General features: G+C 33.1%; 1 protein-coding gene across 1 annotated transcript in view; it reads left to right on the top strand.

The window, feature by feature from the left end:
* Positions 1–25,798, top strand: part of LOC133185623 (transcription factor CP2-like) — a 486,219-nt gene that overhangs the window by 264,016 nt on the left and 196,405 nt on the right. The window contains exon 13 of the mRNA XM_061320938.1: positions 13,496–13,586. Coding sequence (XP_061176922.1) covers positions 13,496–13,586 — 91 coding nt within the window. The remainder of the gene's footprint in view (positions 1–13,495; positions 13,587–25,798) is intronic.

Raw genomic sequence — 25,798 nt, 5'->3', positions numbered from 1 at the left:
CCTACTGGGTGATTGGGATAGGCCAGAAAAACCTTGCCGTTGCCATGGAAATGAGTTTATATTAAATAAAAACGGTAGTATATGATATGTGTGTGCATTTTATTCGCCCCTATTTTTGTCAACTGTAGAAGACATTGCCATCTTTACACCCCCCCCCTTTTTCTCTTTTTCGCTTTTATGTTTTGCATTCTTTATAAAATGACCTTGACTTTCATATCACAAGCAACTCTTCTTGACGTTTTTAAAATTATAAGCCTTAATTCTTTCTACAAAGTAATGCTAATTTACATGTTTATGTTCAAGACCCCCCCCCCCCTTTCCTCGAAGCAACCAGGTAGAATACACAGATATAAAATTTACAACTTATAAGGAACTTCTTAAGAGTTTCATTAATAAAGTTCGGTTCCCCTGATGTGATTTGATATTTTACTACCATTCATTCTTCTTCTGTTTTGTCTTTAGAATTTATAATTATTTTATTTAGAATTAATTTATCTTTAGAAAGTAGTGATTGTCAGCTGCATTCATTAGCATTTCGCGTTTTCTTCTATATCTATTACTTGCATATTAATAATTTCATTAAATAATATTTAAAAGTATTAAGACTTCATTTCTATTAAATTTTATTCATTTGTAAATCCTTGGATCCGCTCCTGCAGGTGCGCGAAAGCCTCATCACTACTGTAAACAAATTATTCATCACGCCGAAAATGTTCATGATTCCGCTAAACTAAGAAAGCTTACACATAGTTTTTCATCTCATAAACAACCATCAGCCCTGTCCAATGCAGAAATGCTCGAATTGAAGGGGAAAATTCAGGAATTGTTTTGCGTCAACCATGTTTTGACGTGAACCTTACACCGCATTCTGTTATTAAGGTCTTCCGTCTTCACGGAAGACCTTATAGTGATTCTACTGTTTCTTATTAAGGTCTTCCGTCTTCACGGAAGACCTTATAGTGATTCTACTGTTTCTTATTATTATTATTATTATTATTATTCTTTTTTTTGACAAAATTTTGTGCACGCGATTTCTCGAAAAGTATTCAGTCGTTTTCAATGAAACTTTCAGGGAAAATTAGTCATTGTATGAACTTTGTTCATCACAAGGAAAATTTGGAAAATTCCATTTTGGTTCCAAGTTACGGGCAATTTCCTGATTTTAAAATGAAATTTTGTCGCCCCTTTTTCTCAAGAATGGCTAAAGATATGAACTGGAGACTTATTGGAGAGCATAGAACGTGACTTCTTAATTTGCAGAATCGCCTTTTCGTTCGTCGTCGGCACTTCCGGTCGTTTACGGAAGTGATCAAAGAAATCGTAAAATTTCAACTTTCTTTTTTTAAATCAATACTTACATCACATTATTGCATCTCTTTTGTAGTTTCGAAATATGTTGGCCCCACCGGAAACAAAAACGCCAACTTCCGGTTATAAGAGAAAAACGACATAATTTGAGTATTTTTCTTTCCCATTAATATCTTTTGTAGATAAAGTATTTGAAATGAATCTTAAATATGTTAATTAGACTGCAAATATCTAGAGTAACATCAAATATCTTTGTAAAATTCACTTCCGGTCGCGTGTTTTCCTGTCCTCAAAATGAGAAGTTGTCTGAGTAAGATCTCGGAAACGGTGAGAGATTAAGACACCAAAGTTATATGAGCAACAGACCTTAAGATGTAGGCAAAACCATTTGGGTTCAGAGCGTCAGCCGTCACTTCCGGTCGTAACAGGAAGTGATCAAAGAAATCGAAAATTTCAACTTTTCTTTTTTTAATTAAAAATTGCATCACTTTATTGCATCTTTTTCTCAGATTCGAAAGATGTTGGTCCCACCGGAAATAAAAACGTCAACTTCCGGTTTTAAGAGATAAACTACGTTATTTTTATATTTAATATTCTCATAAATATTGCTTATCGATAAAGTACTTGAAATAATTTTATGTATGTGTAGATACTGCAAATGTCTAGAGAAAAGTCAGAGATTTTTATAAAATTCACTTCCGGCCGCGTGTTTACCTGTCCTCAAAATTAGAATTTGTTCTAAAAATATATTGTTCGGCAACAATAAAGGACTGAATTCTAAAACTTTCAGGACTGATAGTCATTCATCAGTTTATTTGAATCGTGAGAAAATCTTGTATCGCCGTTACTTCCGATCGTGACAGGAAGTGATGCAAAAAGGTGAATGGTTAATGGTTAGCACGTTGGATGTTCACGCTGACGACCAGGGTTAAATCTCCAGGATGTCTGAATTTCTTTTATCACTTTTTAAGCTTGAATTTTCGTTTTTATTTTCAGAATCGGACGGAAGACCTCTCATTGCTCGCAATGAGTTTCTAGTCTTTTTATTATTATTTTTTTCCCTTTCTTGTTTTCACGATTTCTCAGAGATGGATGGACGGATTTTCTTGAAATTTTCAGGGATTATAGAGAATGAAAATACCTACAAATGTATTTTTCATGTTTTTCAAAATTCACTTCCGGTCGTCAGATATGTCCGATTTCCGTTTTTTTCAAAAATATTTTGTCCGAGTCATATCTCAAAAATGGTAAGAGATTAAGACACCAAACTTATATGAGTAATAGATCTTGAGGAGAAGGCAAATCCATTTGGGTTAAGAGCGTCAACCGTCACTTCCGGTCGTCACAGGAAGTGATCAAATAAATCAAAAATTTCAACTTTTCTTTTTTGAATCTTTTTTTGCATCACATTATTGCATCTTATTTGTAGTTTCGAAATATGTTGGTCCCACCGGAAACAAAAACGTCAACTTCCGGTTATAAGCGAAAAACTGCATAATTTGAGTATTTTACTTTCCCATAGATATTTTTTATAGATGACGTATTTGAACTGATTTTTGAATATGTTATCAAGACTGCAAATGTCTAGAGTAACGTCCAATATCTTTGTAAAATTCACTTCCGGTCGCGCGTTTAAATGTCCGCAAAATGAGAACTTGTCCCAGTGAGATCTCAGAAACGTTAAGAGATTTAGACACCAAACTTATAGGAGTATTAGACCTTGAGGAGTAGACAAAACCATTTGGGTTAAGAGCGTCAGCCGTCACTTCCGGTCGTCACAGGAAGTGATCAAATAAATCAAAAATTTCAACTTTTCTCTTTTGGAATAAGACTTGCATCATATAATTCTCTCTTTTTTACAGTTACGATATGTGTTGGTCCCACCGGACACAAATAAACACGACAACTTCCGGTTATAAGAGAAAAACTACATAATAGGGGTTTTAATTTTCCAATACATATCGCTTAAAGGTAGAGTTCTTTAAATGATTTTTATATATGTTATTAAGACTTCAGATGTCTAGAGTGACGTAAAATATCTTAGTAAAACTCACTTCCGGTCGCGTGTTTCCTTGTCCTCAAAATGAAACATGCCACAAAGCATCCATAGGTAAAAGGGTTTTAAGTGTGTTCAATTTAAGGACCAAGCCCTTTTTTCAAGAGGAGATAATAAGGAAATAATGTAAAATTAATGTGGTCATTTCATTATCTTCTTAAAAACTACTGGGTCAGAAAAAAATGAAACTTGTGTGAAAGTTTCCTGACAAATTATAAATTCAATGTTTTTTAAAATCATAACCTGTAGGGGTAGGGTGGGCCCCAAAAGGGGATTAAAGTTTCAGGGGAATGTATTAGAAAGATGTTTAAAACTCTTCTTCTTCTTAGGGACAGCAGGGCTTTGTTAATGATATTGATATCAAGATATGACTATGCTTTTGTAACCCAATGACCTTGAAGTTTGACCTTCTTTTCAAATAAATTTTAATATTGGTGATATGGAATGGGAGAAGCTAGGGTGTTCTCATAAACTACATGTGAAAACTCCTTTCACAAGGAACTATCATTTTTTGACTTCATGATCTTGAACAAGAGTTTTTACCAGGTAACCTACTTATGAAACATTTTAATTTTGGCTGTAATTTTTGCTCCAGAAGATACTTTTTTCACATGTGCATTATTTGTTATCAAAAAGTTTTTTCACATGTGCATTATCTGTTACCTTTTGGATTGTATTATGAAAATTGACTTCATGACCTTGATCTTGAAATTTTGATGCAGTTTTCAGAAACTTCAGTCTTGGTCAGAACTTTTATTAAAATTTATATTTTTTGGTACAATCGACAGACAAGACAGGACACATGGACAAGACATGTAAAATATGCCATAGATATTTGTATGTCAACCACTAAGTCTCCAAAAGAATGAGACAAGAATTCTTTGAATTTTCTTGCTGTGTCTTAGGTTCACTTGTTCCTTCATGTTATACTGTACTGTATCTACTGCAATAAACTTCAATGGATTCAGATATTTTAAGTGAATTTTGATAGCAAATTTACTTGAATATATTTGTAATATGCATGTAAAAATTATTTAAACATGTTGCAAAATTTAAATATGTGTGTGTTCTTTTCTTTCCTTGTAAAACATTTTAATAAATGAACCCAAGATGTACACTCAAACCTCGTTATCTCAACCTCAATGGAACTCAAATTAAACTTCAAGAAATCTGTTGATTCAAGATAATCAGGAAGAGTAAAAAACATGATAAGTGATTTGGACAACCAACTCATTATGACATATCCTGGAATTGAGATATCGGTATTCGAGATAATGAAGTTCAACTGTATTTAAAAGGTTAAGAAAGAGGTTATGTTAAAATATCCACAAGTAATACTGTCTTACTGATACTTTGGTTTTGCGACTTCGCCTTTTTAATCTTTACTGATATTGATTTCCCCCCTCTGGTAAAACTAGAAATCATCCATGTGGGATTCCTTATAAGAGTATTCTCCACTTGCTGATTGTCAAACATTGGAAATCATCAATCAGTTACACATTAGGATTACTTACTATCTAGTAAATATTTTTAAAACAAATTTTTTTTGACACTACTGTAGCAAAGCACATAGTATGTCATTCATCATTTTACTAACATAATTGCTTCAAAGATGCTAGATTAATTTTGAGAGAAGTCTAGGAATTAAAAATCAGAAGTCGTAAAGGTTGAGATATGAGGGATTATTAGTGTTGTGTATACAATTTACAGAGTACTGTTGCAGATGCATGTGAGTTAAGGCTAGGTATAGGCATTTCTATGCAAATGAGCTAATGAAAAAGCATAATTTTAAGGTATATTTATTATTCAGAGAAAGTGTTGATTTATTTTCTTATGCATACTTAGTACCCACGATATGTTATAGCCAGTACACATTATGATGTCATATTATGACTTCACTGATCTTACCTACTGGAGGTAATAAAACACATCAACAAAACAGCTTTGGCGCAAGGGATTATCCTTTTTTTTACGTAAAAATTGTATAATGCTAAGAAGAACATTATAGATTAATAAAACTGCTGCACAGATCCTAGGTATTTTTTCATTTGATTGGAATTTGAGAAAACTTATACCAGACTGTACATTTTCTACCCTTATTCAACTTAAAACTTTACAAATAGAAATTATACAAATGAGCTGTTGATATTTGTGCAGCAATACCAGCAAACTTTGGAATATTTTGCTTCTTAATATACCTTGTTTAAGTTAAATCAAATAGAGCATGCCCTTGCACCGAAGCACTTTTGTTGATCTCCATTATAATCTTGTGTAGTAAAGTACAATGACGTCATAATATGACGTCATAATGTGCACTGGCTTTCTATTGTCATTGATACCAGGTATGTATTAGACAATAAGTTTTAACTTTCTCTGTATAATAGATATAGTTCTTAAGCATATTAATTAGATAATCTGCATAGAAATGCCTATACCTAGCCTTAACTCGCCTGTGAGAGACTACTGTTGGACTATGTAGGCTCAAGATCACTTCAGATTCAGAGTTCCAGAAAGAAGGTCGATATTTGGGTCAAAGTTTCAAAGGTCAAGGGAGAAAAGAATGTTAGAAAATTTGATAATGTAAACAGAAACATTTGACCTTAAGAGGGAAATTAAACTAAAATTAAATCATTTATTTCATCAATTTACAAGCTAATCGCTCCGAAGGAAGACCCAATCGTTGCTTTGCAACGAGCTTTGCTCTAGTCATTATTAATTCTTATTAGTATTTTTTTGACTTTCTAATTTTGTGCACGCGATTTCTCAGAGACTAATGGATGGAATTTAATGAAATTTGCAGGAACAATGTGTTGTAATCTGAAGTTATTTTTTCTGAGAGATTTCTTGTAAAATCACTTCTGGTGCCAAGTTACAGACCATTTTCTGAATTTAAAAAGACATTTTGTCTGCGGATAATCTCAAGAAAGGTTAAACATATCAATGTGAAACTTTCAGGGATTATAGATCGTGATAAATACTAACCAGGACGTGACTTTTCGTTCGTCGTCGGTACTTCCGGTCGTTACCGGATGCTTATTTAAAAAGTCAAATTTTCTAACTTTTTTGTTTTTCAATATTTTTCTTTGATATTAGTAGGGTTAATAGAGGCATTTCCAAAAAGGCTTAATATATAATTTGCTTAAAAATTGATAAACCCAAACTCTAGATATTCGCATTTTAAGATTTGAAGCGGCTCCAAAATGGCGGCCATCTCCGTAAACTCCCTCAAGCAGGTCAGCACTCGGAGCTCCTCGGGTGGCTGGTACCTCGCACACTAACCTCAAACGTCAACGGTGTTCTACCATTTCGGGTTTAATCCCGATTATGTGTGAATTTTCTTTCTTATTTTTTAGCTTTGATTTGCATTGCATTTATGAAAGACCCATGTTATATTTTAAGGACATTGGCAAGTCAAAGTTTTCTGGAGAAAAAAGGTTAAATTCATGGGGTTTTTTTACTTATGAAATAGTGATCTCCCGTGTAGAATTCTTTAGGCGGTAAAACCAAAAAAGCGTATGTTTACAGAGGTAAACAAAAAGCACGTGTACTTCCTTCAACGGGTAGAATCATCTATGCAGCAAGAAAGAAAAGTAGTAATGGATTTGTTGTACATTGTATTCAGGAGGCAAAGAGCCAACAGGTCATCATTTACCATAGTTATGCTCAGTATGCTGGGAAAGGCAAAGATGTGACATATGCTGAAAGGTAGACCGACTTAGATCAGTTTCTAGGTTGTATGAAGGAAGCACCACTTAGTAACTATGAATGAAAATTGAAATAAATCCATGCCAATATTTTTATGACAATGTGTTTCAATCAATTCAGTCAATTACATGATAGAATCAATCAACCAGTCTGACTCTCTTGACTCTTATGAATAATATGTAATTATAGCTGTTAAGGGAAGTAACTCAAAAATAAAGATCGGTGCCGGTATGTCCTTGTCTTGTTTCTATATTTATGTTTTCAGCTGTAACATCTAAAAATCATAGGAAATGAAAATACAATAATGTATATAATACAAAAACTATATGAAATAATCGGGTTTTGGAGAAATATTAAGGTGAAAAATTATGTAGGTCCCTTTTATCAACATTTTACATTTTACAATGAGAATTGCAAAAACACTGATTTGACAAAATGTAAAAAAGAAGGTTGGCTTGGTAGGTTAAACAATCCAGAATATAGCCTGTTTATTACAATTAAAACTACTCAAGAGTTCTTGAAAAATTCTATACGATAATCAGGATACTTGCCAATGTCCTAAAGGCTTCTTTACTACAAGCATATATAAATGTAAATGATTACATGCAAAGAATATCACATATAAGGATGGTTATTTGGACGGAAGACCTCTCGTTGCTCGCAACGAGTATCTAGTTATTATTCTTATTTTTTTTACTTTCTAATTTTGTGCACGCGATTTCTCAAAGACTGTTGGGTGGATTTACATGAAATTTTCAGGAATAGTGTGTTGTAACATGAACTTGATCTATCTGAGAGAAAATTTGGAAATTTTACATCCGGTGCCAAGTTACAGACCATTTTCTTATTTTAAAATGACATTTTGTCTGCGGATAATCTCAAGAACGACAAGAGATATCAATGTCAAACTTTCAGGGATTATAGATCATGATAGATAATAGCCGGGTTGCTACGTTTCGTTCGTCGTCGGCACTTCTGGTCGCTTACGGAAGTGATCAGAGAAATAGTAAAATTTCAACTTTCCTTTTTTAAATCAATACTTACATCACATTACTGCATCTCTTTCAATTCGAAATATGTTGGTCCCACCGGAAACAAAAACGTCAACTTCCGGTTATAAGAGAAAAATGAGATAATTTGAGTATTTTTCTTTCCCATTAATATCTTTTGCAGATAAAGTATTTGAAATGAATTTTAAATATATTATACAGACTGCAAATGTCTAGAGTAACATCAAATATCTTAATAAAATTCACTTCCGGTCGCGTGTTTTTCTGTCCTCATAATGAGAAGTTGTCTGAGCAAGATCTCGGAAATGGTAAGAGATTAAGACACCAAACTTATATGAGCAACAGACCTTAAGATGAAGGCAAAACCATTTGGGTTCAGAGTGCAGCCGTCACTTCCGGTCGTCACAGGAAGTGATCAATAAATCGAAAATTTCAACTTTTTTTTTTTCATTAAAAATTGCATCACTTTATTGCATCTTTTTCGCAGATTCGAAAAATGTTGGTCCCACCAGAAACAAATACGACAACTTCCGGTTAGAAGAGAAAAACTAAATAATTTGAATATTTTACTTTCCCATAAATATTCTTTATAGATAAAGTATTTGAAATGAATTTTAAATATGTTATTCAGAGTGCAAATGTCTAGAGTAACCTTAATTATCTTTCAAAAATTCATTTCGGGTTGCATGTTTTTCTGTCCTCGAAATGAGAAGTTCTCTGAGCGTGATCTCAAAAACAGGTAAAGATTAAAACACCAAACTTTTATGATTAATAGACCTTGAGGAGTAGGCAAAACCATTTGGGTTAAACGCGTCAGTCGTCACTTCCGCTTGTCACAGGAAGTGATCAAAGAAATAAAAAAATTTAACATTTCTTTTTTTAATTAAAACTTGCATCACTTTATGACATCTCTTTTGCTGTTTTGAAATATGTTAGATTCCATGGGAAACATAAACGTCAACTTCTGGTTTTAGGAGATAAACTACGTTATTTTCATATTTAACTTTCTCATAAATATTGCTTATTGATAAAGTACTTGAAATAATTTTATGTATGTTGTATGATACTGCAAATGTCTAGAGAAAAGTCAGAGATTTTATAAAATTCACTTCCTTCCGCGTGTTTACCTGTCCTCAAAATTAGAATTTGTTCTAACAATATTGCTCGGCAACAGTAAACGACTGAAGCCAAAAAACTTTCAGGACTGATAGCCAGTCATCAGTTTATTTGAATTGTGAAAAAATCTTGTATCGCCTGTTACTTCCAGTCATGACAGGAAGTGATGCAAAAAAATGAATGGTTAATGATTAGCATGTTGGATTTTCACGATGATGACCAGGGTTAAATCTCCAGAGTGTCTGAATTTCTATTATCACTTTTTCAGCTTGAATTTTCGTTTTTATTTTGAGAATCGGACAGAAGACCTCTCATTGCAATGAGTTTCTAGTTCTTCTTATTTTTTTCTTACCGATTTTGTGCACGCAATTTCTCAAAAATGGTTCGCTTGATTTTCATGAAACTTTCAGGCCTGATAGAACATTAAAAAATCTTGATACATATTTTTTTATTTTGATGACGTCACTTCCAGTCCAAAGATTTTTGCAATTTAGTGATTTTTGGATGGTCAGTTTGTCCGCAGGTTTTCTAAGAAACCACTCATCACAGGAACATGGAACTTTTGGTGAAGACAGAGCAACATATGTAGATCTGTAATACGTAGTTAACGTTCACTGGAAGTGCCACACGTCAACGCTCGCTATGGCCTGAAAAAAGTCCTATCGGGAATTTAAAAATTTCTAACACTTTTTCTACAGTATCTTTTTACCTGTAAATATTTTGTTAGAACATATAGAACAAAAGTTGTGTAGAATGTCACAATCTTTCAAAGGACATCAACAATAAGGGGCCAGCCCCTAAAATTAGGGAGCTAGAGGGGCCAGAAGTGTTTTCCTGATATCTAAAAAAGTATTGAGAATTTGTATAACATCATAAAAGCAAAGGTGTTCAAAATGACAAGTAGCAGCTAAGAAGATCATTAAAAGTCGTCAAAATGACGTCACTTCCGGTCAAACCGGAAGTAATGGTAGATGGCTCATTCTTGCTCATATGACCGTAGATGTCTCTCGATCTCGATCTTATCTCCTTGAAATTTAGATGGAAGACTTATTTGTTGCTTTGCAACAAGCTTGTCTAGTTCTTTTCATATTTGGCATGGGGTCATTACCAAATTACTTACTTTGCATAATTCTTCAATTAAATTACAATTAATCCAATTTATAAATGTAATTAATTAACTTACAATTACTTTGCTCAAGTAATTAATTATATAATGCACCCCTAATATTTCTGTTATTTGGTTATTTAATTTTCGTTCTTTTTCAATATTTTATACATGATATATCTACAATGTGTATGTACAATTTCGACAATATCATTCATGTCATGTTAGGACAGGATGTTCCTAAATCCTCCCTCCTTGGTTGTTCACATGGAAAAAAATTCAAGCAACTAACTATCAATTCCTGATTTTCAAAAAGAAAGTCAAATTAGCCTTATGAAATGTCAAATTTTATTGACACATTGATTTAGGCCACATAAAATTGAAATTATGGTTCTCAGGCTGGCGCCATCTGTTTTGAGGTAGCCGCATTGCATATTTTATCATAAAAAAATATTGGTAATATGCAGACTAATTTGGAAAAAAATTCTGCCCTTATTTCTTATACTTTTGTATCACTTCCTATAGCCATTTCCAAAAAGACTTGGCCTTTGTTTAAAAGGAACATTAATGGCCTAAAACGTTCACATGTTGATAAGCCATGGATATAAAGCAAACCAATTGATCAGACATTAAAAGCATTACAGTTCTAATCCATCCTCATACTAACGTGTTGAAAACAAAAGTTGGTACAAATGCATTTTTTGCTCACCTCGACGAAATCGAGATGAGCTTATGCAATACCCCTGGCGTTGGGGTCGGCGTCCTGGTTAAAGTTTTAGAGCAAGTCTATTCCCAAGTACATGTACCTATAAGCCCTACCTGGACCAAACTTGCATGGATGATGCATCTAGGGATGGACACTACAACACTTGCTCTGGATGCTGGATCTGACCTACATTTTCCAGATGAGTGACCAGGTTAAAGTTTTTGGAGCAGGTCCATTCCCAAGTAATTATAAGCTCTATCTGGACCAAACTTGTATGGATGATGCATCTAGGGATAGACACTACCAGACTTGCTTTGGATGCTGGATCTGACCTACATTTTCCAGATGAGTGACCAGGTTAAAGTTTTGGAGCAGGTCCATTCCCAAGCAACTATAAGCCCTACCTGGACCAAACTTGCATGGATGATGTATCTAGGGATGGGCACTACCAGACTTGCTTCGGATGCTGGATCTGACCTACATTTTCCAAATGAGTAACCATGACAATGTGTTTGGAGTAGCTCTATAATTATATGGCCTGTTATGATTTAACTTGCATAGATGGTGCATTCCAGACTTGCTTTGGATGTAGGAAATGAAAGACATTTTCTTGATTAGTGAAGAGGTTAAAGTTTTTGGAACAGGTCAATTCCCAAAGAACTATAAGACCTACTTAGACAGAACTTGCATGAATATTGTTTTCAGGATGCACACTAACTATAAAGAAAATATGATGTGAGATTTGCATTACTTTTACTGATAACATTCGTCGAGGTGAGCTTCGTAATCTTTGATTACCTATGTTTTTAGTTTGGACAACCCCTCCCCGTTTTTGATTCTCAATCATTTTTCAGTGAAGACAAAACTAAAAAAAAAAATAGCTCTTGTTATCCTAGAAATAAATATATTTTGTCATGTGAAGGCATGATCTGACCTACAATTTTTGACAGCCCCCCCCCCCTTCTTGAATCAAATGGCCGTCCCCTGAAAAAAATAATCTCTGTCTTCTCTTTTACCTGTCCTTAAGATTATAGAAATTATAGGCTAAAAAGCTCATATGAATATGAATTTCAAACAACATGTATTTGGGAATTGAAATTATTTGTCTTTTGGATCAAACATTCACACTTTGCATTTGAAAACAGCTCAGATGGATTGAAAATGTATTTCAAACTAGAATTTCAATCCAATTTTTTCACGGACGTCCGTGTCGAATTGTACCCACGGGGCACCCATTTCATTGTCTCATTAAATGTTTTGACTGTAACAGATGGAAATGACGTAAGCTGCATATTTCCAATTTTGTTAGTTAATGTTTTGCGGTCTTATATACATTATTGTATCCTCATTTCCTATGACATCTAGATATTTTGGCTGAAAATGCAAATATAGAAACAAGACACAGATATACCAGTACCTTTCTTTATTTTTGAGTTACTTCCCTTAGAATCTATTATCATTCATAATGGTAGAGTGATTTGATTGACTGTTTCTATAATGTTACTTACTTTATTGGAAATCCAATTGTTATAGAAATATTGACATGAATTTTATTTTGATTATTTATTCGTATTTACTAAATAGCACCTCTTCACAAGACCTAAAAACTGCAGTCCTGTTTACTCTTACGATTTCGCCGTATTTTTTATGGATTTTGAGTCCAAAATATGTCTCACGTTTTGCTCTTATGAAAATACAGAAATCGGAAATCCGTTCCTTTGGACTTTAGCTGTTAGTTTTCGTTATGATCTGTCTCAGTTTGAAGCTTTTTTAATCGCTAAAGAGAGATTTCATACACTTAAGTGATTTCGGGTTGCTAAAACGTTTTAAAAAATTACAAAGATGGTAATCAGAAATGTAGTTGTTCTCTAGTAATATATGTAAAATCAACTGAAAGTGAAATCTTACTGGCAAATGCCAAATCTCACTGACAAATCAATTAAAAACTACTGAGAGACAACAATATGGGTAAACAGGTCTGAAACTGTTTTCAGCATTTGTCACATTTTTGCCCATTCCAGCATAGCTACGGTAAATAACAATCTGTTGACTGTCTGTGCCTTGAGTTCAATGTCCAACGAAGCCACCACTGCTTTTCTTTCTTGCTACAGAGATGATTCTACCAATTGAAGGAACCACACATGCTTTTGTTCATCTCTGTAATGTACGCTTTATTGGATTTCATTGTGTAGAGAATTCTACTCGGGAGATCACTCTCAATCACAGTTTTATAAGTGAAAAAAACCATGAATTAAACCTTTTTTCTCCGGATAATGTCCTATAATCAATTGAGCTAATCCCTGCTCAAAAGCTAAGTCCAGGTTATCCATAATTCTTTTATCATATGCTGTCCATGAATGAGGCAGAAGGGGATATCTACTGTCAATAGCCTGAAGATATTTTGGTTGAAAATTGTCAGAGATCATTTAAAATCAGAATACAAGTGCTAGCTGTAGGTGAAATATACAATGCTATTTTTGGTATTGTAGGTGGAGATTTGTTACGTCTGACACGAGATGATCTTATTCAGATTTGTGGTCTAGCTGATGGAATACGATTGAATAATGCTCTACAGGCAAAGTAAGTGCCCATGCAAGTCATTAAACAGCAACAAAATGGAAACTTTTTTCCCTTTGTGTAGATCTCAAAATAAATGCATTGAAAAAGTGAATGCAGCCCAAATCTTGCTATGTTTTTTATATGCTATTCCGTGTTATGTGCTATTTTTCATATTGCTAGTAGAGTAAGGCAGACATATAGTAGGGCTGTCACGGTTCCCCGAAATAACCAAAAATGCAGTCCAAGTTGTTCGGTCTGGTTTCGATTCCATTTTTCCAGATTTCAGTTGGGGTGTGGTTTATATATTAGAGTCTGTTTTATACAAAAAATGGTGTCGAAATCAAAAGAAGGTTACAAGCTACTAATTTTACCCCTATTTCATTGACCACACAAGTAGTGCCAGTTTAAAAATAGAGGTTTTTTCTCAAAAATTCTTGGGGATGTTTATGGGGTGGAATCGGGTTAATTTAGGGCATAGATGGAAAGGAGAGGGTCTGAAAAAAAATTATAAAATTGATAATAATTTTAATGGGAAATTTTGCTTTTAAGTGCTTAGTAGGAAGGGTGTAAAGAGGCCCATGTTTACCCTTTCCTCGAAGGGAAAGTGAAATAAGCAGGGTAGGGGTTATTTGTGATGCCATAGCTGGACTTGCAGACTATGAATTCTCCCAAGAGCCTGAAAAATTTTTGGACTTGAATTGTTCTAACTCTGTGCCAAGTTGCAGGTAAGTTGAGCCGATGTGATTTTTTAAATGAATGTTTACATTCTTAAGGAATGTATAGCAAAATAATTGGTAGTCTGTGTCCTATCATAATGACAATAACAGTGATAAATAAACATCACAACTGAATTATACTTCATTCCATGACAAAACACTTGTTAGAAAGGATTAGATGATTATATAAACAAGCAAGAATGGTCAGGTTGTAGCTAATAGTCAGCATAGTAATCCTAAACACCAATGTCAAGACGTTAACGTGGTTAAATTTGTTTTCAAGGTGAATGTAAAGTAAAAAATAAAGCTTTTTTTAAAGTTAAATTCATGAAATTAAGTTTTAAAATATAGGTAAATAACCAAACTGAAAAACCCAAAACTGAACTGAAAATTTACAGAACCAGCCCGACCCAAAAAATTTTGGAACCGTGACAGCCCTAACATATAGAGATCATGTTATTAGCACACCTGAGTAAAAAGGCTGAAGTGACCTTTCTGATAGAAAGTGTTTGGTGTCCATCTGTCTGTCCGTTGTTTGTCATCTGAAAAACTTTTTGCATTTTTTAGTCTCCAGAACCAGTGGACTCATGTCACAAATCATTTTTGAGTGAATTCGATTTAAGTTTTTTTCAAATGAAGGACCATGCCCCTTTTCAAGGGGAGATAATAAAGAAATGGTAAAAAATTGGAATATTCATTGAAATATCTGTCAGAAAAATGAAACTTACTGTAGAAAATGTTGAAAATCACTGAATTTCATGGGGTCAAATTTCTTGGTTTGTGGAAAAAATACTGATTGATAGGAATTAATTTTGTGGTTTTTAAGACATACATGGTAATGTACTTTGTAATTTTAACATTTCATGAAATACATGAATTTTTGGGTCTAAGCATACTAGGAAAAAATGAAAATTAAACCCCCATGAAAATTTGAAATTTCACAGTATTTTAAACACACCTTCCAACCTTATCAATATTCAGGGTCAAGAACCCTAGGATGCATTCATCGCAACAGATAATTATTTCTACAAAGAGAGACAACTCAAGAATTTTTATTGGTTATAGTCAATTTCTTTTATCATTCAATTATGTTCTTAAAATTTCTGAAGTGTGTTTAATTAGATAAAAAGAATTATGATGTTATATCCTATGGAAGCCTATTTAGGACCTTTCAAAAAATATTTTTAAATTCAATATAACAAATTAAATTTGTTACAACAGATTTCTTGAATTCGTTATAACGAATTCAAAAATTTGTTATAACAGATTTGATTTGTTATAATGAATTCTAAAATTTGTTATAACAAAGTAAATTCTTTTCAACAATTTCTAAAATGTTATAACAAATTAAATTCATTTGATCAAATTCAACAATCAGAACCTATAGAAATATATATATGAATTCAATATAACGAATTTTGGAATTTGTTTTAACAAATTTAATTCGTTATTACAAATTAAAGAATACATTTCAATGAGTTTAATATGTTATAACAAGTTTTAGAATTCATTTAAACAAGTTTAATTCGCTATAATGATTTTTTAATTTGTTATAATGAATTCAACAAATTTGTTATAACAGATTAAAATTGTTATTATGAATTCAAAGAAATTGTTATAATGAATTAAATTCGCTATAACAAATTTGATATAACGAATTTACGGATATAGTGAACTGATTTTCTATCCCGTAGAGGTTAAAAATTACGAAATTATATCTTTTATACTGAATTTTCAATATCTTAAAATTCAAAATATTAAAATGACTTTATTTTTTATAAGTATTTAGATCTGAAATTCCATTCATCAAAAACATGTAGTATCCCAAGTAAAATTTTGTATTTAATGCCTCCCAAAACATATTTGGTTGTCATACTTGAAGGAAAAGTTGCATATTGTGAATTCATTATATATACATGTACCTTAATGAATTCATTATAACGAATAACGGATATAGCGAAGTAAATTCACAGGTTCCCAGGACTTCGCAATAACCGAGTTTTTACTGTATAAATATAACAAAATGGTTCATCAACAGTTTATCTACTTTCAGTACACATGTGCAAGTTAATTTCCATTTAATAAACACAGGAAGAAACAAGACCTTTCAGTTAAAACTGAAAGGCGGCTTTCAGTGACTTTTCAGTGGCCATTCAGTGACTGAATGGCAGGTACATTTCACTGATCTTTTAGCCACAATTCAGATACCTTTCAGTCAACATTCAGCAGACACATTTCAGGTATCTTTCAGTGACCTTTCTGTCGTCTTTCAGTGACCTTTCCGTCATCTTTCAGTGACCTTTCAGTTGTAATTCAAAGACCTTTACATTGGCTTTTCATTAGTTTATCAATAGTTATTCCATAATTTTTTTATTTAAAATTATTCACATCTTTAAATGTGTTTTTGTTTTCTTATTGTGATAAAATTTAGGTACGCAGAACTGGTAATGGTTAGATGTTCAATTGTCTTTAAATTGTTTACTAAAATGTTAAAATTGTGATTATTAACTATAACATTTATGTCTATATAGAATTTAGTTATCATTAAAGATTACAATTCAACTGTGGACTCATAAAATTCTAAATGTTTTTTGAATTTCTAATTTGTTGCATGAAAATTGATTTAGAGAAAGAAAATTATTCAAATGATGAAAAATTACCTATGTATCAGAATTTAATTAATGGAAATAGGATTGTCTTTTTTTTTCTGTAAAATCTCTAAAGCAGTGATAAATATTTTCACAAGCTTATTCAATTTTACATGTATAAGCTGGTGTTAAATGAATAAACAATCATTCAGTCTGAAAAAAAAAATTGAGGATATCGGTCAAAATGCTCTTAATATAATACAATATCTTTAATATAAACATAATAAGAGTTTTCTTATTTTTTCTGCTCTAAAATAGTTTTTCATTATTTTTATATCCATCTAACACAGTGTATAATGCGGTTAGTCTTCATGGAAATATCTGGTTATGAACCAGTACCTCAGATTTCCAGATATTCTCCATATTCAAAATAAGCAGAAAATGCGGACAGGAGTACTTGGACTCTTTTTCCATATTCAATCCAGATTTCCTTAGATTCAAATTTCCAGATTTTCTCCATATTCAAAATATGGAGAAAATGCAGATGGGAGGATTTGGACTCTTTTTCCGAATTCACTCCAGATCTATGAATTTCCATATATTCAAAATATGTAAAAAATACGGAGGTATTTACATGGTTGATAAAATGAGGAAATACAGAAATCTGGAGAAAATACGGAGCTTAGTAATTTTAAAAATAAGAATGTAAGAGTTATCCCCCTTTGCAGAGCTCTAGTGAGAATTACATACCCTTTAGGTTTTTTTTTATAAGTATTTGAAAACTTGATCCGGTCTGATGATTTTTTTTATGATTTTCATTTTGTTAGAGTTATCGCTCTTTAAGGTCCTTGAGATTTTAAGTGTCAAAAAGCCCTCCATTTTTGTTGAACGACAAAAAAGGTCTAGTTATTATTGTTTTTTTCTTACCGATTTTGTGCAGGCGATTTCTCGAAGAACGGCTTGATGGATTTCCGTGAAACTTTCAGGACTTATATATCATCACTTGAGCCTTATGTGTTTTTTTCTGTTTTGATGACGTCACTTCCGGTCCAGAGATATTGTCGATTTAATGATTTTTGAAAGGTTGGGTTGTCTGGAAATTTTCTCATGAATGGCTCTAGATAGAACCATGTAACATTCAGGTATGATAGACCATGTCTGCAGATATGCGTAAGGCATTTCATTTTTACCGGAAATGCCGCAAGTCGGCGCTCGCTATGGTCCGAAAAAAGGCATATCAAAAATTTCAAATTTTTTAACGCTTTTTCTACAATAGCTTTTTACTTGTAAATATTTTGTTAAAACATATAGAACAAAAGTTGTGTAGAATGTCACAATCTTTCAAAGGATATCAACACTTAGGGCCTGACCCCTAAAATTAGGGAGCTAGAGGGGCCACCAAAAGTGTTTTCCTGATATCTAAAAAAGTATTGAGAATTTGTATAGCATCATAGAAGCAAAGTTGTTCAAAATGGCAAGTAGTAGCTAAGGGGACCATTAAAAGTCGTAAAAATGAAGTCACTTCCGGTCACACGGAGAGTAATGGTAAATGGCTCATTTTTGAACAAATGACCGTAGAGGTCTCTCGATCTCGATCTCATCTTCTTGAAATTTAGACGGAAGACTTATTTGTTGCTTTGCAACAAGCTCGCCTAGTTATTATTATATTTTTCTTACCAATTTTGTGCACGCGAGTTCTTGGAAACGGCTCGATGGATTTTCATGAAACTTTCAGGTCTGATAGAACATTAAAAAATCTAGACATATTTTTTTTTTAGCTCTTCTGAGCCAAAGGCTCAAAGAGCTAATGCTATGGCCATTTGTGCGGTGTGTGGTGTGCGTAAACTTTTTAGAATATGGGCCATAACTCAAGAACCCATTGGCCAATTATTGTCAAATTTGTCACAGGGTATCCTTGGCCCAAGGGCTCCCTTTTACATGAAAACTAGGGTAGTGACCCTTAAACAAGATAATTAGGAAAATAGAAACAAAAGTACTGGTGGCTAAAAAATCTTCTCAAGAACCACTGGGCAGATTATCACCAAACTTACACACAAGTATGAAGATATGTTGTAGATTAAAATTTGCACGGGGATTTACCCTGGGGCAAAGGGCGTGGTCTTAAGGTCACTTCAAAGTTGACCAAAAATAACATTTTATTAAAATGTTGATATTTTGCTTACTATAAGGACTAGGATCATCAAATCTTGTCAGCTGATGCATCTAAGGACCTCATATCATGTTGACTCAAAAGTAGGTCACGGTGATCTACTTTTGAAATTTTGCGGCCATTCTTTTTCAAAATGATTAAGAGGCATATTTTGAACAATTAAAGGCCTGTGATCATCAAACTTTGTCAGTTGATGTATCTTGGGACATCAAAGTACATCAACTAAAATGTAGGTCACCTTGACCTACTTTTTGAATTTTATGGCTAATCTTTTCCAAAACAATTAAGGTCATTAATTAGAATACTGAGAGGTTTAGAATCATTAAATCTTGTAAGATGATGCATCTTGGGGCCATAAAACATATTTAAAAAGTAGGTCACAGTGACCTACTTCTTGAACTTTGCAGGCATTCAATTTCAAAGCATTTTAGAGGCATAATTTGGACATTTTAAGGCCTATGATCATAAAACTTTGCAAGTTGATGCCTCTTGGGTCCTCAAAAAACGTCAACTGAAAAGTAGGTCACGGTGACCTACTTTTCAATTTATATAACTATAATTAAATATTTCATGTACTTATTGACTTAGAATCATCAAACTTTGTCAGTAAATGCATCTTGGGTCTTTGGAGTAGGTCAACTGAAAAGTAGGTCACTGTGACCTATTTTTTAAAGATTTATGGCTTTAATTAAATATTTTGGGTACCAATTGGCTTTGAATCATCAAACTTTGTCAGTTGATGCATCTTGGGTCCTCGGAGTACAACAATTGAAAAGTAGGTCCCCGTGACCTACTTTTTAAAATTTATGGCTTTAATTAAATATTTCAGGTACTAATTGGCATAGAATCATCAAACTTTCTCAGTTGATGCCTCTTGGGTTCTTGGGATATAACAACTGAAAAGTAGGTCACGGTGACCTACTTTTGAAATTTTATGGCTGTTTTTAATATTTTTGGGCACTATTTGGCTTAGAATCATCAAAATTTGTCAGTTGATGGTCCTCAGAGTAGGTTGACTGAAAAGTAGGTTATCGTGACCTACTTTTGAAAATTAATCGTTTTAATTAAATATTTTGGGTACTAATTGGCTTAGAATCATGAAACTTTATCAGTCGATGTATCTTAGGTCCTCGGAGTACAACAACTAAAAAGTAGGTCACTTTGACCTCCTTATAAAATTTATGGTTATAATTTTAAAAAATATTTTAGGTATTAATTGGCTTAGAATCATCAAACTTAGTTGATGGGTCCCCAGAGAATGACAAGTGATAAGTAGGTCACCATGACCAACTCTCAGGTACTAATTGGCTTAGAATCATCTTGGGTTCTCAGAGTGTGAATTGGAATTTCAAGGGTTTATCTAAATATACACGATACTTAGAGGCTTCAAATAGAACTGATAGGTTGTACAGTTTATCAGAAGAGCGATTCAAGGCCCTTGGGCGTCTTGTTGTTTTTGGATACATTATTGAAGCAAAAATGTTTATCTCCACTATTTGCAACCATATATTTTAAAATTTTCATCAAATATTACGAAATTAGGGGCCATAAGGGGCCAGAATGCTTAATCTTTGATGATTTATATCTTGAAAACGGGAAACATTTTGAAAAGCAATATTGAACAAATGTTGTTTAGAACGATGTTCTCAACAATGTGCATCCTTTTAATTTTTCCTAAACAGCCCCTATAAGGACTTAAAGGGACGGCCCCTAAAATTTTCAAGTCTACATATCTCAAAAATGAAACGAAACTTCTGAATAGTTGTTGAACTAAAGGTCTTCAGAATTACAAGACCTTTCATGTGATATCAAGAAAAAGGGGCAGACCCCTCAAATAAGGGGCTCAGAGGGGGAAAGTCTTTCATCTATAACTCTTTAACATTAAATATTTTGATATTAATAATTGAAGCAAAAATGTTCATCTTCACAATCTGCAACTGAATATCTTAAAGTTTTCTTCAAATATTACGTATTTAGGGGCCATAAGGGGCCAGAATGCTTAATCTTTGACAGTTTATTTCTCGAAAAGGGGAAACATTTTGAAAAGCAATATTAAACAAAAGTTGTTTAGAATGATGTTCTCAATAATGTGCATCCTTTTAATTTTTCCTAAACAGCCCCTTATAAGGACTTAAAGGGACGGCCCCTAAAATTTTCAAGTCTACATATCTCGAAAACGAAATGCAACCTCTGAATAGTTTTTGAACAAAAAGTCTTCAGAATTGCAAGACCTTTCATGTGATTTCAAGAAAAAGGGGCAGACCCCTCGAATTAGGGGCTCAGAGGGGCCAAAAGTCTTTCATCTATAACTCTTTAACGTTAAATATTTTGATATTAATAATTGAAGCAAAAATGTTCATCTTCACAATCTGCAACTGTATATCTTAAAGTTTCAAATATTATGTATTAAGGGGCCATAAGGGGCCAGAATGCTTAATCTTTGACGATTTATTTCTCGAAAAGGGGAAACATTTTGAAAAGCAATATTGAACAAAAGTTGTTGAGAATTATGTTCTCAACAATGTGCATCCTTTTAATTTTTTCCTAAACAGCCCCTTATAAAGACTTAAAGGGATGGCTCCTAAATATTTCAAGTCTACATATCTTGAAAAAGAAATGAAACTTCTGAATAGTTGTTGAACAAAAAGTCTTCAGAATTACAAGACCTTTCATGTGATATCAAGAAAAAGGGGTAGACCCCTCAAATTAGGGGCTCAGAAGGGCCAGAATTCTTTCTGTAACTCTTTAACAGTAATGTTCATCTTCACAATCTGCTACTATATATATTTTAAAATCTTCATGAAATACTACGTTTTTAGGTGCCATAAGAGGGGCCAAAAACCTTTTATTTTTAACTCTTTAATGATCTGAACTGAAACAAACGTTTTGACTATTTATTAGGGATGGCAATCGAATACAGAATTGCTAATCGGTTAACCGCAAGACGTTCCGACCGATTAACCAGTTAATCGTATCAAAACGGACATTTTCTTGACATTTTTTTCTCAAGTAGCTCTATTCATATACACAAGAAGACTGAAAAGAAGTTAGAAGTTAAAAACATTCTATTTATTTTTATCAGGAATATACATGTAAATATATTTTATTTCAATAAACAAGAAAAAAAAGAAGAAAACCATGAAACCTGTCTGAGAAATCGGACATTGATAATTTTCAGAGTATATGTCACACAGGTTCATTTTGCATTGTCACAATAATCAAAACTATGACTGAACTTTCACATAATGCACAATGTTTGTCTTATAATATAATTTAATAGATAACGGCAAAAGACACACATACCAATTCATAGTGCTCATCCGTGATTTAATATCATTAAAGAATTACAGGACGATCGGCGTAACAACGTGGTGTTTTTAAAAACAGTAATTAACTTCACAAACTGACCAATTACTCCTCGATCTCAAACCATGAAACCATAATTACCTCCAAATCAGCTTAAACAGATATATAAGAACGCTAAATTATCAACTTTTATGCAAGGGTTTCTATTTTAGAAATGAATTTTAGGAAAATTGCAGTCAAATTTATATATATTTTATTTTTTTTTCGACTAATCGATTACAAATTTTCTAACCGATTACCATCGTTCCGACCGAGTATTTGGTTAACCGGTTACAAATTGCCATCCCTACTACTTATATATTTATGAACAAAAATCTCAGTCAAATTCATATCTCATCTTATCAAAATTCGGAGGGAAGACCCACTCGTTACTCGCAACGGGATCGCATCAAGTTATTAAGGTCTTCCGTCTCCACAGAAGACCTTATAGTGATTCTATTGTTTCTTATTATTAATGTCTTCCGTCTTCATGAAAGACCTTATAGTGATTCTATTGTTTCTTATTATTATTAAGGTCTTCCGTCTTCACGGAAGACCTTATAGTGATTCTACTGTTTCTTATTAGGTCTTCCGTTCACAATTGATCAAACCATACTCCAGATGTTGGCATTTCTTAATTTGAAGCGGTGGTCCAAAATGGCGGCTGTTTTCGTAAACTGCAACGAGCAGGTCGGAGATTACGGAGACAGCCGAGCTTGCCAAAGAAAAGGCGTGAAGATTAACTCATGATATTTGGCTTGAAGTAATGTATCGTGTCCCGCCTTTCATAGTAGACAAATGGACTGATGCAGTTGATTAGAAGTGCAGAAAAGGATTACAAGGACATGTTTGTTTGGAATTGAATGGAATTAGAAAAAAGAATGAATAAAGGAATTTAAAACATCAATAGTTTTAGATATTCACATTTCTAAATTTGAAGCAGTGATCCGAAATGGCGCTGTCTTCATAAACTCCAACGAGCAAGTCGGAGTTTACGGTGACAGCCAAGCTTGCCCAAGAAAAGGCGCAAAGATTTACTCATGATATTTGGCTTGAAATAATGTGTCGTGTCAAGCCTTTCATATTAGACAAATAGACTGATGCAGTAGTATAGAAGTGCAGAAAACGATTACGCGGACATGTCTGTTTGTAATTGAATGGAATAAAAAATTGAATGCATAAAGAATAAAGGAAGTAAACACATCATTAATCAATAACAGATTATTTCTTCTGCTAATAGTTATTGTTAAAACTCAAGTAACAAATTCAGATGTGAATCTGCTTGCACAAGTTTTGGCTGGTAAGCTAATATCCTATAATTCCGTACTATGAAAATATTAACCTTCCTGACGCTCTTTAATTCAGGCAATGAGTGCAAATAAACATCCACGATAGTTGGATTATATTGCGCTGGTAGAGTGGTTTCCATATTAATTTTTCACGCAGGCGATCTGGGTTAAATTTTGTGCACGCGATTTCTCAACAACTATTCGGTGGTTTTCAATGAAATTTTCATGAATAATGAGCATCTATAGGAACTTGATACGTTTGGGAGGTAATTTGAAAATTCTCTTCCGGTGCCAAGTTATGAACAATTTCCTGATTTTAAAATGAAAATTTGTCGCCCCTATTTTCAAGAATGGCTAAAGATATGAACTGGAGACTTGTTGGCGATGGTAGTACATGACACCCATAGGTGAACAGAATTATCTTTTTGTGCGTTGGCAGTACTTCCGGTCGCTACAGGAAGTGAATTTATAAAGTCAAATTTTTCAACTTTATTGTTTTTGAATATTTTTTGATAATAAGAGGATGGTTAATCGGAACATTTAGCGTTTATATTCTTAGTATTATATAAAAAAAACATTTCAAAAGATTTGAAAATGCTTCTGATAGTTTTTTTTTTTACGTAAAATAGTTTCGTTTTAAAACAAAATACACATTCTACAATAAATACATGTACAGGATCTGAACGTGACATTAAAAAAAATTGCTGCACGTCGATCATCGTGATCTACTGCCGTAGTATGTAAAATGAATTCCTGTAAATACATTAATTGTTTATGGCATCGTCGGTGCTAAAACTTTCGCAATTTGTACTGCATCACTATTTTTTAAAGCAAATATATATTGATCGAAGTGTTTGAAGTCGAACTAATATCGTTTTGGCAAACTCAAGTTTAACAACAACGGCACATGACTAAATCATATTTATTAAGGCCAGGTAAAATTAATCTTTAGATTCTCATCCCCGCCCGCCCCTCTCAAAGTGCCCCGCCCCGTTGTTTTTTATTTTGTTTTTTGGATGCCAGGTAAAATTAATCTTTAGATTCTCATCCCCGCCCGCCCCTCTCAAAGTGCCTCGCCCCGTTGTTTTTTATTTTGTTTTTTGGATGCCAAGCGTATTATTTTCATGTATTTTTATGCAGCAAGAATCTGGGTCAAAATTTAAGAGTTATCTCCCGTCTGTATTAAAAGTCGCGTGGCGCTATTTATAGCAAAAAAAAACTATGTGAAGAATGGAGAAAAATCGGCAATAAAAGCAGTTTAAATACGTAAGGAAAAGATAATTTGTCAGTAAAGAGAAGGCAGAAAAGCAAAAATAACATATAAACACATCTAGATACCATCACTGGCATGGGCAAGTTTTTAAAGAGATTTTAACCAAGTAAAAACAGACGAAGAAAATACACATGGTCAAGTTTTAAATAACGATCTCCAGTTGTATGTGATTTTGCATTAAAAAAAATAATAAAACATCGTCCAAAGACTTTAGAGAATAATGGTGCTAAGGAAATGTTAAATCTTAAAACTGTTAAGGCCTAGGCTTTTCAGTAGAATATTTTACAGATTTACACAATCCTGTTTTTGTAAATATGATATATTTTAATGTCGAACATGTCAAGTCTCAAGAACGATTGAATGTATGAGGACAGTAGAAGTCTGTGATATCTGTATATCACACAGAATAGAAGGAGTTGTTGGTAAAACTATAAGGTATTTGGGGAAAGGTCGCTGAGAAAACATGCATATGCAATTTATTAGGATCAGCACCTCATTTTGTTTGGCGTGTGCCGTATCTGTGTACTTGATTATTTGTTAATAAAACTATAAATATTTTAATTTTCTATAACAAGAATCTTCTGTAGATATTTAAAAGAATATGAAAACAATAAAATTTATTCATATTGGCATTAACATAATGTAAAAATTATGTGTACGAATGTTTTGTTGATACATTCATTTATAAAAAATAAAAAATAAAACCCGCCCACCCGCCCCAATTTTTTAGCAAATTAGGATGAGAATCTAAATTTTAAATTTATATGGCCTAAACAGAAAACAAGATTATTATAACAGTTGAAGTTAAAAATTATTGTTTATTTAATTCTTTAATATATGTACCTTGTCTGG

Source organism: Saccostrea echinata, unplaced genomic scaffold, assembly GCF_033153115.1.
Source record: "Saccostrea echinata isolate AGI-Se365-2 ecotype Australia unplaced genomic scaffold, CSIRO_AGI_Sech_v1 ptg000001l, whole genome shotgun sequence".
Taxonomy (NCBI): Eukaryota; Metazoa; Mollusca; class Bivalvia; order Ostreida; family Ostreidae; genus Saccostrea; species Saccostrea echinata.
The sequence above is the reverse complement of the archived record's forward strand: the minus strand, read 5'-3'. Positions and strand labels throughout refer to the sequence as shown.